Consider the following 19,769-nt stretch of genomic DNA (forward strand, 5'->3'; position numbering starts at 1 on the left):
CAAAAGTCTTACATATAAGATAAAAACTGGACTGAGAGCAAACCTGGAAACTTGCAGTTATGAGAAAGTTTTAAAATCTTTAAAAACTTTTTAAAATGGAGAAAAGGAGAAAAAAAAAGTCTGAATTGTGAGAGAAAAAAAGGTTTGAATCATGTGGAGGAAACAGGCTTCTGTCCAGAAATGCTTATTTCCACTGGGTTACTTAACAAAAGTTATTGTTGTAGAGGAGAAATCTAAACCTGTTTAAAATTAGTCAAAAAAAATAATTTTTTATGAAAATAATCACTCCTGGCATATTTACAAAACAAGCATATTTATCTAAAGAGTATATCGTCTGCATGGAGAGCAGTTTAGATAAGGTCAAAACTGCTAAAATGGTCAGATAGGGGTACTCATGATTAGACTGATTGCATGATTTTATTTTTTATTTTTTTTCATAAACTGCTTGTGGAAAATGTTTCCCTTACAGTCTGGGTTGCATGATAAACAGATCTGAAGCCACTACATTCTGCCTTTTTAAAATTTGATCGCCAAGTATCTGGAACTCATGTAGCTGATACATAAAATAAATGCTAACAAAGCCCAGGAGGGCTTCTGAGGAGGAGTAACACATTGTTGATATTAACCTCATGGGTCTGAGAGAGAGCGTTATTCCAATTATTATTATATGACTCTCTAGAATACTTGATTTCGATTGGCCAGTCACAGCATTCCAAGATGTGGTATTCCCATGACAACTGATTAAAACTAATTACTTAGGCTAATCCGAGTACTACGGATCATCTTGACTAATATATCATTAATATATTCTCTTAATGCTCATCTGTGACACCACTGTTCTTGACTGTTATGTTGTGCCTGAATAACAATAATTATAATTAGGCAATTAAATGCACTAATGTAGAATTTTTGATCGATACTGAAAGCTAATAAGTCTTTATATTTGGAGGCCAATAGTCAATGTATTGGACGATAAATATTATTGTGTCATTTTCTGCATGGTTAAAAATAAAAAGCCAAAAATATACAGTGAACAACTGTTTTCCTTTTCTTTTCTTTCTCTTTGTTTTCTTTTTTTCTTTTTTCCTTGACTTAATAGTTTGAACTGATCTGGGAACTTTATTTATCAATTATACTTTTCTTTTGTCAACTTTATTTTATACAAATAAAATCTACTGCCTAAAATAATATAATATTTATAATATATTTTAATTTTATATTTAAATATAAAAAATAAAGTATAAAATGTCTAAATAAAGAAACCAAATCACTGACGTGAAAAAAAATCGGCAGTCAGAAAGCATGTGAAATTTTTCAACCAGTGGAAAAATATACAATTTATCAGCTTAAAGATATCTGCCTAATTTTATTTTATCAAATACCTACTGACCAATACTAATATTATTAAAAATAGCATTTATCTGCCAACATTGACACGATCACCAGTGATCTAGCCCTTTTAGATCGCTGAAGAACATTCATTATCACCAGAAATACAGGTCTGCCACGGATATGAACTACAACTCCCGTCATGCACCTCAATCACACCTGTTTCAGATCACTGATGATTACACTCACACAGTTGGAAGCTCATCTAGGACTGATTATACAGACTATGTAGACTCACATTCCCACACAATTTGCTGAGCCCTCTATGCAGGCACAGGACAGATGTTGCATTTTGGTTACTTTCCAACGCAATCTAAAAGCAACATAATTTTAATGTTGAATGATTTTACAGCTTGACGTTGTGTGGACATTACCAATATGACATCTATCGAATGTTGAATTTTGGTTGCCATACCTGACGAAAAAATGTCAGTGTTTGACATCACTATAATGTTGGTTTAAGATGTTGGCTTGACGTTGAATTTTGGTCACTTTCCAACACAACCTACAATCAACAATTTTTTGTGATCAAATAAGTTCAAATATTCAGCACAACTGCATATTCCTGACGTATGACCTTACAAGTAAATTGACACTCTGTCTACAAGTTTGGGTGGTAAATCCAATGAGATTTCAATAGCACTGTCCAACTGGCATATTCTCCTGAGACATCATTCACAGCATGATTCACGAATACCACAGTGCTGGAGGACCATATGAGGTCTTAGGGACATGTAGGGGAATGCTGTGGGGTGTTTTGACTACAACTGATCAGTGACGAGTGATGACATCCAGAACTGGCGGTACTGGGTGGCAAAATTTATAAACCTGAAGACATGAAAACCTACCATGGATTGTTTGACACATCAGCATCAGGGTTAATAGCATCTCTCATGGCTTGCTAATATGTTTTATATCATAATCTCTGAATGAATGGCCACTACGCGCAGCAAAAATACAGATTCGTTTAGCAGAAGTAGTAGTTTTGGCTTCTTCAGATGTCATTGTTGGGTGTCCATATGTCTGAGATGATGGAATATAAACAATAATGTCATAGCAGTGCTGCGGCTGTAGCTCATGATGAAGATTTCTTTTAAACAAAGAACAGTAGCAGCTCTTGCCGGTAAAAGAAGCTGCACAGGTTTCTCAGATGTAACTGTAATAAATGCCTGTGTTTAAATTCAACATCTGTTAAGAGTGTCATTGTTTTACATACTTGAATATGAAGTGTAATTTTCAAATATTGCATAAATTTAAAAAATGTGCTAATAATTCTGTAATAATTCTATGGAAAAGTGTTAGTTTACCATTAGTTCCTTCATTTTCTTGTTGGCTTAGTCCCTTTATTAATCTGGGGTCGCCACAGCGGAATGAACCGCCAATTTATGCAGCACGTTTTTACGCAGCGGATGCTCTTCCAGCCGTAACCCATCTCTGAGAAACACCCCACACACACTCATACACTACAGACAATTAAGCATACTCAATTCACCTGTACAGCATGTCTTTGGACTGTGGGGGAAACCGAAGCACTCGAAGAAAACCCACGCGAATGCAGGGAGAACATGCAAACTCCACACAAAAACGCCAACTGAGCCGAGGCTCGATCCAGCGACCTTCTTGCTGTGAGGCGACAGCACTACCTAATGCGACATTATGTCACCATGTTAGTTTACCCTAAAATGTTATTAATTACTTGCAATGACTCGTTATAATCCTGTAAAACCTTCGGTCTTCTACACAAATTAGATACTTTAGATAAATTCTGAGAGCTCTCTCATCCCTCATAGACAGCAATAGTCCAGAGATGTTTAAAGTTCAGAAAAGGAACCAAAGACAATGTCAAAACATTCCATATGACTTCAGTGGTTCATCGGTTATCATAAGAATCATGGCAAAAAATGAATAAAATATAATTATGACTTTGCTCGCCTATATCTTCTCTTCCTAATCAGGTTGTCAGGGTGTACATTTATTACAGGATGTAATGTATTGCAATTACAGGGGTAGCACAGCTTACAAGCATTGGATTAGCCATAATGCACACCAAAATCTGATATCTAAGACATAGGCAAACAAAGTCATATTTACAATTTCTGGTGCACAGAAATGTTTTTGGAGCTTCATACAGTATGATTCCAGTTGAACCAGAGAAGTCACGTTGAATGTTTTGGGTTCCTTTTCTGGTCTATGGAGGTTGAGCAAGCTCTTGGATTTCATCTAAAATATCTTAATTTGTGTTCAGAAAGGCTCAGGGTATTGGAAAGACATGAGTGCAAGAAAATAATAACATACAGGGCATCCAGAAAGTATTCATATTGCTTGACTGTTTCCACTTTTTTCTGTTACCGCCTTATTGCAAAATAGATTAAATTTATTTATTTCCTCAAAATTCTGCACATAATACCCCATAATTACAATGTGACAGAAGAGTTTCTGAAATTGTTACCAACCGATCAAAAATAAAAAAACATGAATAATCCCATGTACTTAAGTATTCACAGCCTTTGCTCAATACTTTGTTAATGCACCTTTGCCAGCAATTACAGCCTCAAGTCTTTTTGTATATGATGCCACAAATTTGGCACACCTGTCTTTGGGAATTTTAGCCCATTTCTCTTTGCAGTACCTCTCAAGGTCTTGGATGGGAAGCAATGGTGTATAGCCATTTTCAGATCTCTCCAGATATGTACAATAGGTTTTAGAATGGGCTCTGGCTGGGCCACTCAAGAACATAAACAGAGTTGTCGTGAAGCCACGTCATTGATATTTTAGCGGTGTTCTTTGGGTCATTGTTCTGCTTGAAGATTAACTCGCCCCAGTCTGAGGTCAGCACTCTGAAGCAGGTTTTCATTCAGGATGTCTCTGTACATTGCTGCATTCATCTTTCTCTCTACCCTCACTAGTCTTCCAGTTCCTGCTGCTGAAAAACATCCCCACAGCATGATGCTGCCACCACCATGCTTTACTGTAGGAATGGTATTAGCCTGGTGATGCGGGGTGCCTGGTTTTCTCCAAACGTTGTGCCTGGCATTCACTCCAAAGAGTTCAGTTTTAGTCTCAGTTCAATTTAGAGTCCTTCAGATACCTTTTGGCAAATTCCAGATGGGCTGCTATGTGCCGTTTACTAAAGAGAGGCTTCCGTCTGGCCACTCTACCATACTGGCCTGATTGTGGGATTGCTGCACAGATGGTTGTCCTTTCTGTAAGGTTCTCCTCTTTTACAGACAATTCCTTTGTCTTCATGCTTGGTTTGTGCTTTGACATGCACTGTCAACCCTAGGACCTTATATAGACAAGTGTATACCTTTTCAAACCAACTGAATTTATCACAGATGAACTCCAATTAAGCTGCTGAAACATCTCAAGAATGATCAGTGGAAACAGAATGTTTGCCTTAGAGCTTAGGTTAGGCCTAAAAAAATGAGACCCCAGCTAAGCCCGTGCACCTTGTGTCCAAGCCCGACCCAGTCCGACACATAAACTTTAATTATGAGCCCAAGCCCGATTTCAAGCCAACTATCTTTAATACATAGACTGTTATAACAGACATTCTCATTTACAATTCTGAGTTGTTTGAACTACAAAAATTTGTTCGATTTAGAGATAGATAGTGATAGAAAGTGGTAGGGTCTAGTCTGGACTCGGGCAGAGAATCTAAACTTTAGTTTGGCTTAAGGGTTGTGTCACACACAAAAGTGAAGAGCAAGGTGGGAGGTTGTTGACATGAACTAAAGTGATATCCGCGGGTGGTGGAGGGTAGTTTGCTTTGCAGACTAAAGTAAAGAGCGCGGTAACTCTGGGGGCTCCTAAATTGTCCTAATATTCTAATAGTGTAGGTCCTAACTCTACACACACACAGAAACCCTCCCAAGGAGTGCCTTGTATATCATTGTTTTGCTGTTAATTATATGTTTAATGTTTTGCACAACCTAGAATTTTGGAACAACCTGTTACTTTTGAGTACACACAGGTGCTATCTGAAAGTACAGCCTAAAAAAAATCATCAAGTATTTCACAATCACACTTGTCATCCATCCAACTGTGTGTATTTAAGCCCCGAAGCAAAATGCTGTCTCGCTACGAGGAAGGCAGCATCTGGACCACAAATATTGCCTGATACTTCAGTGTCTAATATTGATTTTTCATCAGGACTGAAGCCAGATAGGAGAGAAATTAAATTAATTGGCAAGATTTTTTTAAAATGCAATGAATCTGTTTCCCTGTGGTAAAAAAATAAATAAATAAATAAAAACCAAAGGTTCAGAGGGCCACTTCAATTTCTAAAGATGATTTTTCCTGATTGATGGTTGACTCCCATGTTTAAAATCATAAGTATAAAGTAAAGGTTATTTATTTATTATATTATCCTTCCAGTGAGTTTTTTTCTTCTTTTTCAAATATTTCCCAAATGATGTTCAACGATACTTGGATCGAATGTTGGTTCAATACTGCATATTTTTGCTGGATCGGGTATCGAGTACTGATCCAAATCCGATCTTGTGCGTGAGCTATTTTTTGTTTAATTTATGAGCCAACAAAAGCCACGAAAGTAGCCTATTATAAGCCCACATATCTGAAATGTTGTCATAATAATTACAAAAATAATTCCTCACATTTATAGCACTTTTCTAGGCACTCAAAGCGCTTTACACATAGGGGGAATCATACATGCCTGGATTTCATAAACAGCCTTACTAACACACACTATATTTGTATTTGGAAGAACTTCACGTTTTCCTCCTGTAGAAAAATGTCATAAAAACAATGTTTAGTGTCTCAATGCATTACAATAATGTTTTAAAAAGACTTAACACTAAGACCAAGCACAAGTGGTCAGAACACAAACGAGTCGCAGGTAATGAGGTATAAAACATTTCTCCCAAAGAAACGCCTGTCTAAGCAAAATGCTAGCAGGTGTATGTAGCTCTGCTCACGCTCCGCCTCTTTGCCCTTATTTGGTTACCCCCGGTTGGAGCGATAACGAGCAAACAAATGGGTGCTGGTTGGCCACGCCCACTTGTAGCTTCCTTTGAGCTCTTCAGAAATCTATGGGTGACGTCACGATACTACATCCATATCTTTTACAGTATGGTGTGCACTGTAAAAATAAACAGTTTCTGTATTATGTGTGTTTTGGGTTTATTTCCGGTTGTATGTTGTGTGAGACTCATATTACAAAACAAAATCTGTTCTTATGTTCCATAAATTTGTTTTGAATTATTTTTGTACCTAAGCTAAGGTGAATTTAATAGGAATTGGGTGTGTCTTTTTTTTTAAGTAACAAGAAATCAATAATCTGAATCTTAATTTACACTTATGATGAACATAAACCATATCTGAGCTTTTTCTTCTTCCAAACATTGAACATGTACAAAACAAGTCTGATGCCAAAAGTTTACCGCCTGCTGCTTATATCTGGTGAAATTGCGGGAACTGGTGCTCTTGAGAAAAGTGGAATGGGATGCTCTACAGTTCAATCGTTTCCCCGCAACTAAAGTCATAGTCTAGGATTGTAGGATGTACAAATTATCGCAATAGACGTGTGTTTCCAGAATCCGAAACCTAATTTGTTGAAAATTTATTGCAGAGAATCTGGAACTGATAATTCACAGCTTTTTTTTCAGAGAGAGAATTTCTGTGGGTTCACTCAAAACCTGTTTTGTCTTGAAAACGAGTCCTTTTGACACATCCAGACAGCAAAAACCATGCTGCAAAACAAACGCAGTGAAATCATGTGGTTATAATTATATATTTATTCTGCCGTATGTTTCATTCAGAAAACATTTTCAGACAACAATAGTCTGAGACTTTTGCCAACAATAAAGGACACTTCAAGCACATACCATTTGAAATGTCCACCCTGTCCAAAAAAAAACAACAACATGCTATACAGTGAGAGTGTGTTTATGTGGAGCTAAAATACATCTGAGATTAAAGTATGTATATGTTATTATTGAATAGGCTGGGTGGTATGAAATGTGTACCATGAAAAAAATATTATTTTTACTATTAAGAGGCTGAGAAAGATTCTCCATGGGAGACTGGCAGTGTTGCCAATTCTGTGGTTGCTTATATTTTGTATTTTTAAAGAAAAAAAAAAGTTACATTTTTCTGTAAAGTGTTTGCATATTTATATTCTCGTATAAATTTGTTTTTCCTGTTAATTACTCAGGATATACATTCAATGGCCACTTTATTAGGTACACATTACTAGAACCAGGTTGGACCCACTCTTGCTTTCAGAACTGCCTTAATCCTTCGTGACTTAGATTCAGCGAAGTACTGGAAATATTCCTTTATGGTCCAAATATTCCTTTTTGGAGATTTTGGTCCATGTTGGCATGATAGCATCACGCAGTTGCTGCAGATTTGTCGGATGCACATCCATAATGCGAATCTCTCGTTCCAACACATCTCAAAGGTGCCATTTGAGTAAAGTAATGAACTCATTGTCATGTTCAAGAAACCAGTTTGAGATGATTTGTGCTTTATGACATGGTGCGTTATCCTGCTGGAAGTAGCCATATGAAGATGGTACACTGTGGTCATAAAGGGATAGACATGGTCAGCTACAATACTCAGGTAAACTGTGGCATTGACACAGTGCTCAATTTGTGCTAATGGGACCGAAGTGTGCAAAGAAAATATCCCTCACACCATTACACCACCACCAGCAGCCTGATGCCACATTTTGACCCTACTATTCGAATGTGGCAGCAGAAACTGAGACTCATCAGACCAGGCAATGTTTTTCCAATCTTCTATTGTCCAATTTTATTGAGCCTGTGCGAATTGGAGCCTCAGTTTCCTGTTTGTAGCTGACCAGAGTGGCACTCGGTATATATATATATATATATATATATATATATATATATATATATATATATATATATATATATATATATACACACACACACACACAGTTGGAGTCAGAATTATTAGCCCCCTTTTGATTTTTTCTCTTTTTTTAAATATTTCCCAAATGATGTTTCACAGAGCAAGAAACTGTTCACAGTATATCTGATAATATTTTTTCTTCTGGAGAAAGTCTTATTTGTTTTATTTCGGTTGGAATAAAAGCAGCTTTCAATTTTTTATGACCTATTCTATGGACAAAATTAATAGCCCCCTTAATCTATATTCAATTAGATTGTCTACAGAACAAACCATCGTTATATAATAACTTGCCTAATTACCCTAACCTGCCTAGTTACCCTAAATGACCTAGTTAAGTCTTTAAATGTCACTTTAAGCTGAGTAGAAGTGTTTTGAAAAATATCTAGTCAAATATTATTTACTGTCGTCATGGCAAAGATATAATGAATCAGTTAATAGAAAAGAGTTAATAAAACTATTATGTTTAGAAATGTGTTGAAAGAAATCTGCTCTCCGTTAAACAGAAATTGGGGGAAAAATAAACAGGGGGGTGAATAATTCAGGGGGCTAATAATTCTTACTTTTATTATATATATATATGTATATAATAAGTGAGAATTTGGGGAATTTTTAAACTTAAAGTCTTACATTATGCCAAAAAAAATAATTCTTGCTCTATATATACCTGCCAATATTTGGGTGTGTATACTATTGTATATATGCATATGTATGTAAAAGAATTTACACAACGAAATTTTAGCAGGTGCCTTCTATAATCAGAATATGATTCTTGTCATTATTTTTATTCTTATTGTTTTTGCTCATAAAAGATGTAAAATTACAGTACACGTTGTGGGAAAAAAAAAAGAATTCCTAAGACTTGTAAAGTCTTGATGATTGAAAAACCTTTTTTTCATGTTTGGCCTATATTATGCAGTAAATGAATTCAATACAAACAGACACTCCTTTTCTAAATATTATTGCTACAGTTCAAATATAGGTGCTTTATGTTTGAATAATATCCACATTTTAATACAGTCAAGCCCAAAATTATCATAAGTCATAAACCTGGGCTATAAATAATTTCAGGCCTGACTGTATATTATGGCTCGACTATGTGTTCTGCATTTTACAATATAGAATGAAATGCAGAGTGTTATCATTTTAGAAACAATTCCATCTCTAAGCGTATTTACAAATCTTTTGAACTTTTATATGGAAGAATCACGTGAACGTTTTGTGTAAATTTAAATATCTGATACTTTATATGTGTCTAATTTTTATCTGACACTTTTTGTGCTGCCACTTTGGCCAGGACTCCTTGGTAGAAGAGATGCATATCTCAATGGAAAATCCCTTGTAAAATAAGGATAAAAAAATAAATATCATCCTTGTTTTACTTCTATTGCACATTTGCAAAGCTATTAACGAAATGAACTTTATGATTCATCTGGACTTATCACAAAAACACAGCTTGAGACTTGACTTCAGAGACTTGTGAACATCTGAAACTTTCACAATTTGTTTTCCATTCTGATGACAGTTTCAATTGCACTAATTGATCCAAGTGTTCCCAGCTGTTTGGGTGTATGGCATAACATAGAGAACAAACTGCATATAATAGTAATCGTGATTATGTTCCAGTTGTGTTTGACAGGTGACATTTGGCAAGCCTGGAAATAATCTCTTTATGTTCATCTCCAACCTTGTAAAATTGTCCCGCTCCCATGCTAGAGGTAAAGGTTCAAATCCTGCTTGCATGGAAAGCTGAACTAAACTGGTACCGGTGTGAGCGAGGTTTTGAAAGTGTTATTAATGCCATCTAGAAAGAGTTGAGCAAGTAAACTTCACTTTCCTGGCCTCAGGAGGCATGATGGTGAATGATGGCAGCTGTTTAGTGTGCTTCATCCTAGACATTTGGCAATCCTGTAAATAATGCCTTTATGTTGATCTCCAACTCTTCTAATATCTCTCTCTCTTTCTCCCAACAGATCTGTGGCTTTGAGAATGCCATTAGTCCAGTTGGGAATGATCAGCGGAATCTAACGGCTTTCCGCTTCTCTGCGTTTAACCCCATCTTGGACCCTTGGATCTTCATCATCTTCCGTAAGGCGGTCTTCCACCACATCCGGGCTCTGTTCCGCTGCTGCTTCCCCAGAGAAGCAGTGAAGACCACAGCTCAAAGCTCCCAAGAGCTTAAGGCTGAAGACATTAAACACAGCTCCAGCATCCAGAGCAAGATCTACCACAGCCTCCCCCAGTGAGACCTTCAGTAGCGATGAAGGGACTTTTTAGGAAGCCTGAAAAGACTGCATGAATGTGTCGAGTGGTGCCAAGAACCAAAAATAAAAGCACGGTCATCAGAAGACATTGTTAATGGATGATTTGTGACTAACTTTCATTCCTAACCATGTTCTTCTATGCAGTGTAATGGAGACCAGTCAGAAGGAAACCTTGTTAGTATGTCCAACTCCAATGTTGGTAAGAAATTTGCTAGAATGAAGGTCAATGGTTGGGGTTATATTGGTGCCATGACCCGGATGTAGGAGGAGATGATTGTAGAAAAGAGGCCAGCTAGTAGTAACTGAGGAAACTTTGCCAGTGCACTAGACAGGCCAGGTAGAACGACAGGGGTGAGATTGTTGCCAAACCCCAGAAAGGAGTGCAGTTTAGGGAGGTGTATAGGACACTACCTAGTAGGAGACCTACTGAGTAAACCTCTCTTCCTTGGCCACAAAAGATGCATAGATTTGCTGCTATCTTGTGTATCTTGCTATTATGTATCCCATATCCCAATGACATTAGAGGCAAGCAAGTCCAACCAAAGGACAACGATTGTTGCTGTGACCTAGAGGGGTGTAAGGTACTTTAAGTGGTTAGGCTACCAGCTAGTAGGAGCTGTGCGATTAAACCTTACTCGCCTGGTCCAGTAAAGTGCATTAGCAGCTGACATTTGAGGTTACGCTAATTAGTAACCTTGTAAAATTGTCCTGCTCCCATATTAGAGGTGAAGGTTGAAATCCTGCTTGGATGAAAAGCTGAACTAACTGATACTGGAGTGAGCGAGGGTTTGAAAGTTTTATTAATGTCAGCTAGAAAGATTTGAGCAAGTTAATCTCACTTCCCTGGCTTCAGGAGGCATGATAGTGAATGGCGGCAGCTGCACTGTTTAGTGTGCTTCCTCCCATGCTGGTTCCAGCCTCGCTCAAAATGATGCAAGCATGTCCGTAAAAGTTACTCATGTAAACCACAGAACTCAAGTGAGCAACTTGGTGCCAAAAATAATGACAAATGAACAGGGAAGATGCAAACATTTTGGCAACTACCACACAAACCACATGATTGTGAAAGCAGCCTGTTTCTTGAGATCCAGTTCACCAATAGCTACTATGTACAGTCATGAACGTTGAGGACTTATTCACTAATAGATTACTGGAAAGGGAAGACTTAATAATTCATAGCAGAGGCGCTGGATGTATTACCACAAGTTATTAATGACATGGAACCAAGATACAGCATCAGAAAACAATAAGTAGGCTACATTACATAATTAAACCTCTAGATTAATGTCGTTTTAAAATCGAAACGCTTTATGAAACCTTCTTTCAACCAAAAACGTAAGGCACACATCCCAGAAAGCATTTTTTGTTTTTAAAAGATGTCTAATAGATGTCTAATACATGTCTAAACATAGTTGTCTTGGGTAAAACAAGGCTAAACTTGGGCTGTCAGTGAAAATCTAATAGACGTCTAAGAATAGGCCAGACTAGACTAGTCATCAAATAAACAGAAATTAATGACTACACATATAGTCTGTCTAATCTGTCTAGTTAATGACTGGTCTAGTTTTGGCCTATTCTTAGAAGTCTATTAGATATTTACTGACAGGCCAAGTTTAACCTTGTTTTAGCCAAGCTGTCTACGTTTAGATGTCTATTAGACGTATTTTAAACACAAAATAGTTTGCTAGGATATGTGCAACGTATGAGCTTGGATGTTACAGCAAGTTGTTTAGCAGCAGACAACCAAGTGAGAATTAAAAAGTGTTTGTTTTAGTGGATAATCAGACATTTTGGAGTCTTATGCTTGGTTGATTTTCCTAACACTAGGGAAGAAGTTAAAGCATGAAAATTCAAGTGAAGGCAAGATAAATGTAAAAATAAAGTTTATTATTTATTTATTTATTTTATCAAAGCAAGTAGCCCATCGTTTACAAATATAAAAAACTTTTTGAACCCACTTTACTAAATTAAAACACATTATAGAAAAACAGGAAGAAACATAATGAAATAACCAATTATACCCCAACACTGAAGTCAGCCAAGTACAATTCTCTTAGTAACCACCAAACCTCATCCATGATCAGATACAAACAAAGTAGCGTGATTCATCCCAATTCTCCCGTAAGTTCCAAGAGTCTCCCGCGAATGCATAAAGACTCCTGGATGCCTGCAAATGAATCTCCCGAAAATCGTGCATCTCCCGCCCGGTCCTTAAATGCATTGCGCACCCCTCTCAACAGCATCCCTCCCCGCTCTTTATGTACGTCTCGCGCAACTCACCACCCCCTTCTTCAGATACGTCATGCACACACGCCCCAACCGCTCTTCAGATACATTCCACGCACAGGCCCCCACTGTTCTTCAGTTATGTTGCGCACCCCCCCCCCCCCCCCCCCCCCCGCCCACTCTGGATTGCTTACTAAGCAATTTCGGACGCAGCGTAGTAGTCTTGAATACCTTGGATCAGCTGTATTTGATTATTATTGGAGCAAAACTGTGCAGAGCTGTGGCCCTCCAGGTACTAAGTTTGAGACCCATTGCATCCCAAGCATTAAATTGCACATAGTGAAGTAAGGCTTGGATTCAGCTGCTTGGCCATGGAAACCCATTTCATGAAGCTCTCTAAGCATTGTTCTTGAACTGATTTGAAGACCACACGAAGTTCTGAAGCTGTTGACTCCATAGAAATTTTCCCACCTGTGCACAACTGCTGTTGTTCCCAATTGCTTTATGTTTGTTAAAAGAAAAAAACAAAAGTTGACCGTGGAACATTTAGTAGTGAGGAAGTTTCATCTATGGATTTACCTATCACAGTACCATGCATGAATTTACTAAGCTCCACAGAGCAACCCATTCTTTGGTGTTTGTAGAAGCATCTGCATGCCTAGGTGCTTGATTTTATAAACCTGTGGATATTGAAAAGAGAGAAAGACCAGAATTTGATAATTTGGAGGGGTGTCCAAAAGATTTAGCCAACATAGTGTATCTAGTGTGTAATGTGGATTTGTGTTGTATACATGAAGTGTAGAACAAAATAGTTGAGTTCTGAAGTTAAAAGTCCGTTCAATTTCTCCATAGGTAAACCAATTTTTAATAACAATTGATCAATCTTTAAAAACCACAACAAAGGTTGAAGCAACTTTGAAATGCCATGTTTAATTAGTTTGGAAAAATTGCATCCATCAATCCATTATCCATGATGCTGTGTGGAAATTACACCAATCAAAGAGTCACATATCTTTAGCCTCGCCCACTCTCAAAAAGCACAGCAAATCACGAGTTGGTCTCTTAAAGCTCACACTAGAGTTTTTGTGTGCAATATTCTGTCGTGCGGCGCTGCGAAAAGGGGCCGGATTAAACAAGCTTAATAGACATTTAAAAAAGCGAGCGATTGCTCCATCTTTTACATTTCTGTCCAGAGAGGTCATGTTTTGATCCTCAATTGGTCTCACGTAGTCAAGTGATGCGAAACTTAACTTATGACCATGCGTTTCCAGTCTGACGCATTTGCCTGCTTATGAAAGGAAGTCTGTGGGAGGAAAATCCCAGTGTCACCGCAGCTTTATTCTCTGTTTATAAACATACAGAGTCCTCCAAATGTGAAATTTAGCCAACTTTGAATAGATCTCTTTATATTCCGTACATTTTTTTAATTTGATTTTGCCATTAGATTGTAATTTTCCACTTCTTTTTGTGTAAAGCTGTAAAGTACACAGTACTTACAGCAAATGAATAGGAAAGATGCGTCAGTGCACTGCTAAAAGAGTGAGCGGGCGCAAACAGACTGTGTAGGACTGTGGGCAGGGCGACTTAGCTCTTGTAATTTAAACTGAAAAGTCCAAATTTGACGTGAAATAGACAGCTTTCAATTCTTGCCGCTTTAACAAACAACATCTTCTAAGTAAGTGATGTTCGAGGAAAGGCTACTGCATACATGTAAAGTATGTTTGACCATACAGTATGTTTACAATTCAACTGAAGTATAAAGGTCAGACTATAACAGTGCATGTGTGCTTTCATATCTGATGTCTGCTACTGATATCAACTTTAATGTGTCATTCTATGGATATCTGCTTTTACTGTACAGTATATTGTGGTTGTATCACATGTATAGGCTTTGCCTGAAGCTAAGACTGAATGCTTGTCTAGACCAGGGGTTCCCAATTGTGCTCCACTCCTTCAAACTTCACACACCAGTTTCAGATCATTATCTCGTTAACCAATGCTATCTGCATTGGCTATAAGCAATTCGTAACTTCATATAGTGGGTAATTTGTATGATCTCATTAATTCAGTTTAGTACTGTTTGCTCATCCTCTATTGAGGGTGGGTGTAGGGGTGAGGTTTGGTTCCATGCCACATTTTAATTGAATAAAAGAATTAGCCACCAAACTGAAAAAAACATAAAATAGCTAAGTTTTCTTGTGAGATCCTTGCATGTCAAATAATGTTGTGACATACAACATTTGCGGGGGTGGTTTAGGTGTTGGACCGGAATTGGAAACCACTGGTCTAGACAACTGCTATTAAAAATGTCCAATAAAAACAGACAGTTTGATCATTCCATGGTTACATAGTTTGGTTACATTTTTAAATTATTGTAAATACAATTTTTATTCCAAAAGAGGGGTTTGTTCATATCTGACCTGAAATTCAGTTGTAAGTATTTTTCTTTGTTTAGAATTGACATGAATAAATTCAGAACCATTGCCTTATTTGCACCTGGTAATAAGATTTAGTTTTAGTTTAAACTACTAAATTTAATGACATGTATTGGCAGTATAACTTTGGAAGTAGGGTTGGCTCGTTACCATAATTTTGGATACGGTACGATACCTGAATGTAATACCTTAGTACAGGATGCTAATTCAGGCACATTAATGGAGTTTGATCCTTTTAATGATCCGTCACATTATTCTGTTATAAAGTTTACTGGTTTCAGCAGCAAATTGTGAAGCACCTACTGGCAAACTTTAGAATTGCGATGTGAGAAATACAAAACTAAGTAAAATTATGATATCAAATCATTTGAAAAATAATATGAACAATAGAATATCACACATCTCTTTCAGGAAGAGGTCGAAAGTGGAAAATCGCAAGATGTGTCAGACCATGCCTGATCTCATGAGGAAACATAACTATTTTACATTTTGTCAGTTTAGTGGCTAATTTATATGAATTTGTACAAGTTCAGTCGTATGAAAATGTATGATTTTTAAAAGGAGGCATGGCACCCCCCACCTAAACCCAATCTTCATAAACAAATTGTACTAAATTGTACGAATTAAATCATATGAATTCATACAAATCAGCCACTAAATCAAAAAGTTACAAATTGCCGTGAGATAGCGTTGATCTGACCCTGTTTACACCTGTATTTATCTACCATTATCCACTTATGATCAGACTAATGAAAATGTTTCTTAATACCAGATGTAAACAGTGCTAAAGGATCATATTGCTATGTGAGAAAACCAAATTAAGCAAAATTATGATATTGAATCGTTTTAAAATTTATATGTACCAGTATAATACCATGCATCATTATCAGGAAAAGGTCAAAAGTGGAAAAATCGCAAGATGTGTCAGACCCAGCCTGATCTTACGAGAAAACGTAACTATTTTACGTTTTGTCAGTTTAGAGGCTAATTCCTACAAATTCGTACGGGTTCAGTTGTACGAAAATGTACGATTATTAAAAAGGGGAGTAGCACCGTGCACCTAAACCCATCCGTCATTGGGGGATAAACAAATTGTACTAAATTGTACAAATAAGATTATATGAATTCAGATGAATTAACCACTACATCAAAAAGTTACGAATTGCTGTGAGATAGCGTTGGTCTGACCGTTTACACCTGTATTCATCTACCGTTATCCACTTATGATCAGATTAAATTTCTTAATACCAGATGTAAACAGTGCTAAAGGATCATATTGCTATGTGAGAAATACCAAATTAAGCAAAATTATGATATCGAATTGTTTGAAAAATAATATGTATCAGTTTAATACCACGCATCCCTTTCAGGTAAAGGTTGAAAGTGAAAATCGCAAGATGTGTCAGACTTGAGCCTGATCTTACAAGGAAATGTTACTATTTTACATTTGTTTAGTGGCTAATTCATACAAATTCTTACGAGTTCAGTTGTACAAAAATGTACAATTTTTAAAAGGAGGCGTGGCACCCCACCCCTAAACCTAACTGACGTTAGAGGATAACAAATTGTACAAGTATGAATTCTTATGAATTAACCACTAAATCAAAAAGTTACGAATTGCCGTGAGATAGCGTTGCTCTGACCCTGTTTACACCTGTATTTATCTACCATTATCCACTTATGGTCAGACTCATGAAAAATGTTTCTTAATACCAGATGTAAACAGTGCTAAAAGACAATATTGCTATGTGAGAAATACCAAATTAGGCAAAATTATGATATCGAATCGTTTGAAAAATAATATTTACCAGTATAATACCACGCATATCAGGTAAAGGTTGAAAGTGGAGAAAATAAATAAATATATAAATAAAAATAAATAAAAATCGCAAGATGTGTCAGACCCAGCCTATTTTACGTTTTGTCAGTTTAGAGGCTAATTCCTACAAATTCGTACGGGTTCAGTTGTACGAAAATGTACAATTTTTAAAAGAGAGCATGGCACCCTGCCCCTTAACCCATCCGTTATTGGGGGATAAACAAATTGTACTAACTTGTACAAATAAGATTATATGAATTCATATGAATTAACCACTACATCAAAAAGTTACAAATTGCCGTGAGATAGCGTTGGTCTGACCCTGTTTACACCTGTATTTATCTACCATTATCCACTTATGATCAGATTCATGAAAATGTTTCTTAATACCAGATGTAAACAGTGCTAAAGGATCACATTTCTGAAAACAAACTGCACAGTGTTGTGGAGGATCAGGAAGTTTAACTAACTAAACAAACTTATCTCTCGGATGTCATTGAATATGTGGATGGGGTAAATTCACTATATGTTCACTAAAATTGCCTGCATGTGTTTTGTGAATCTGAAGTCCTGTCCTGATGTGATATTCCGTTTTATAATGTCTTTGCAGTGCTGTAAAGGTGGAACTGCTTTGTGTACATTGGGTTTGTTCATTGCAGTGTTGACTCATGCTAGAAACAATGGATACCTTAGTAAAGAACACAACACCCTGTCCAAACTCTGTCTCTTTCTCCAGGTTAAAATGTTTTAAGGCTACACAACAGACATAAATTGTACAATATCAAAATACACATCACTGGATAAATGCTGAAATCTCCAAATAAAACAACAACCAAATTTGCAATAAAATTGATTAATAGCCACCAAATTGATTGAACAAAAAGCAGATGGACACAAACTGGACTTCATAATTCAATGTTTGTTTAAAAACTCTTCTCTAGTAATTATTGAAACTTTCACTGTGAAATCTTACATATGATTTACATCGCATTACAAATATACAATTGAAGTCAGAATAATTAGCCCTCCATGAATTATTATCACCCTTGTTTTTTTCTTCCCCCGATTTCTGTATAAGGGAGAGAATTTTTTCAACACATTTCTAAACATAATAGTTTTAGTTACTCATCTCTAATAACTGATTTATTTCATCTTTGCCATGATGACAGTAAATAATATTTGACTACATATTTTTCAAGACACTTCTATACAGCTTAAAGTGACATTTAAAAGATAACTGGGTTAAATAGGGTAACTATGCTGGTTAGGGTAATTAGGCATGTTATTGTATAACTATGGTTCGTTATGTTGAACATCAGAAAAAAAAACAGCTTAAAGGGGCTAATAATTTTGCTTTTAAAATGGCTTTTAAATTAAAAACTGCTTTTATTCTAGCCAAAGTCAAACAAATAAGATTTTTTCCAAAAGAAAAAATATTATCAGACATATTGTGAAAATTCCCTTGCTTTGTTGAACATAATTTGGGAAATATTTTAAAAAGAAAACAAAAAAACAAAAAAATCAAAGGGGGCTAATAATTCTTACTTTAACTGTATTACATATTGGCCGGTGGCAACGTTTTTGCAAAGTTTGAAGGTTACAGAAGTTAGCATGTCTGCATCCGCATGACTGCAGGCACCACTGGTTTTGTACATATTTAGTATAGTGCAACGGTTTGTAATACGAAGATGCTGTATTCCTAATCATGGAATATTATATTTCCTAAACGAGTAGCCTATGGCGCTGGGGAACAGGTTTATCAAGAGGAGCAGGCTGGGAAAGCATTATAACTCACCTGTTGAGACCACGACCATGAATACTTTGTGATGAGCGTTTCTAAAATGTCAATCATGTAAAAGAACAAACAATAATGACAGTCCTCACATGAAGAGCTTTGCGTCACACTCTTAGAACAACGGAACCAGTCGAGATCATTGTTGTTTTACTTGAGATTTACTAAACGTCCATTTATCTTAACTAAAATAGAATATAAATAGAAGGAAAATAGTAAAATGCATATAATACATTAAAGTGTTTCTTTTTATATATATATATATATATATATATATATATATATATATATATATATATATATATATATATATATATATATATATATATATATATATATATATATATAAATATATTATTTTTATATATATATATATATAAATATATAAGATATATACATAAGATATAAATATATAAGATATTATATATATAATATATATATATATATATATATATATATATATATATATAAAATATATATATATATATATATATATATATATATATATATATATATATATATATATATATATATATATATATATATATATATATATATATATATATATAAATATATATAAAATATATATATATATATATATATATATATATATATATATATATATATATATATATAAAATATATATATATATATAAAATATATATATATATATATATATATATATATATATATATATATATATATATATATATATAAAATATATATATATATATATATATATATATATATATATATAAAATATATATATATATATATATATATATATATAAAATATATATATATATATATATATATATATATATATATATATATATATATAAAATATATATAAAATATATATATATATATATATATATATATTTTATATATATTATATATATATATATATATATATATATATATATATATATATATATATATATATA

The 19,769-nt window shown here is 35.2% G+C and overlaps 1 protein-coding gene across 1 annotated transcript in view; it reads left to right on the forward strand.

The window, feature by feature from the left end:
• Positions 1–17,748, forward strand: part of ptgir (prostaglandin I2 receptor) — a 74,181-nt gene extending 56,433 nt beyond the window's left edge. The window contains exon 3 of the mRNA XM_087283720.1: positions 10,260–17,748. Coding sequence (XP_087139846.1) covers positions 10,260–10,532 — 273 coding nt within the window. The 3' untranslated portion in view covers positions 10,533–17,748. The remainder of the gene's footprint in view (positions 1–10,259) is intronic.
• Positions 17,749–19,769: the final 2,021 nt, after the last annotated feature.

Source organism: Danio rerio, chromosome 15 (genome assembly GCF_052040795.2).
Source record: "Danio rerio strain M-AB ecotype USA chromosome 15, GRCz13ab, whole genome shotgun sequence".
Taxonomy (NCBI): domain Eukaryota; kingdom Metazoa; phylum Chordata; class Actinopteri; order Cypriniformes; family Danionidae; genus Danio; species Danio rerio.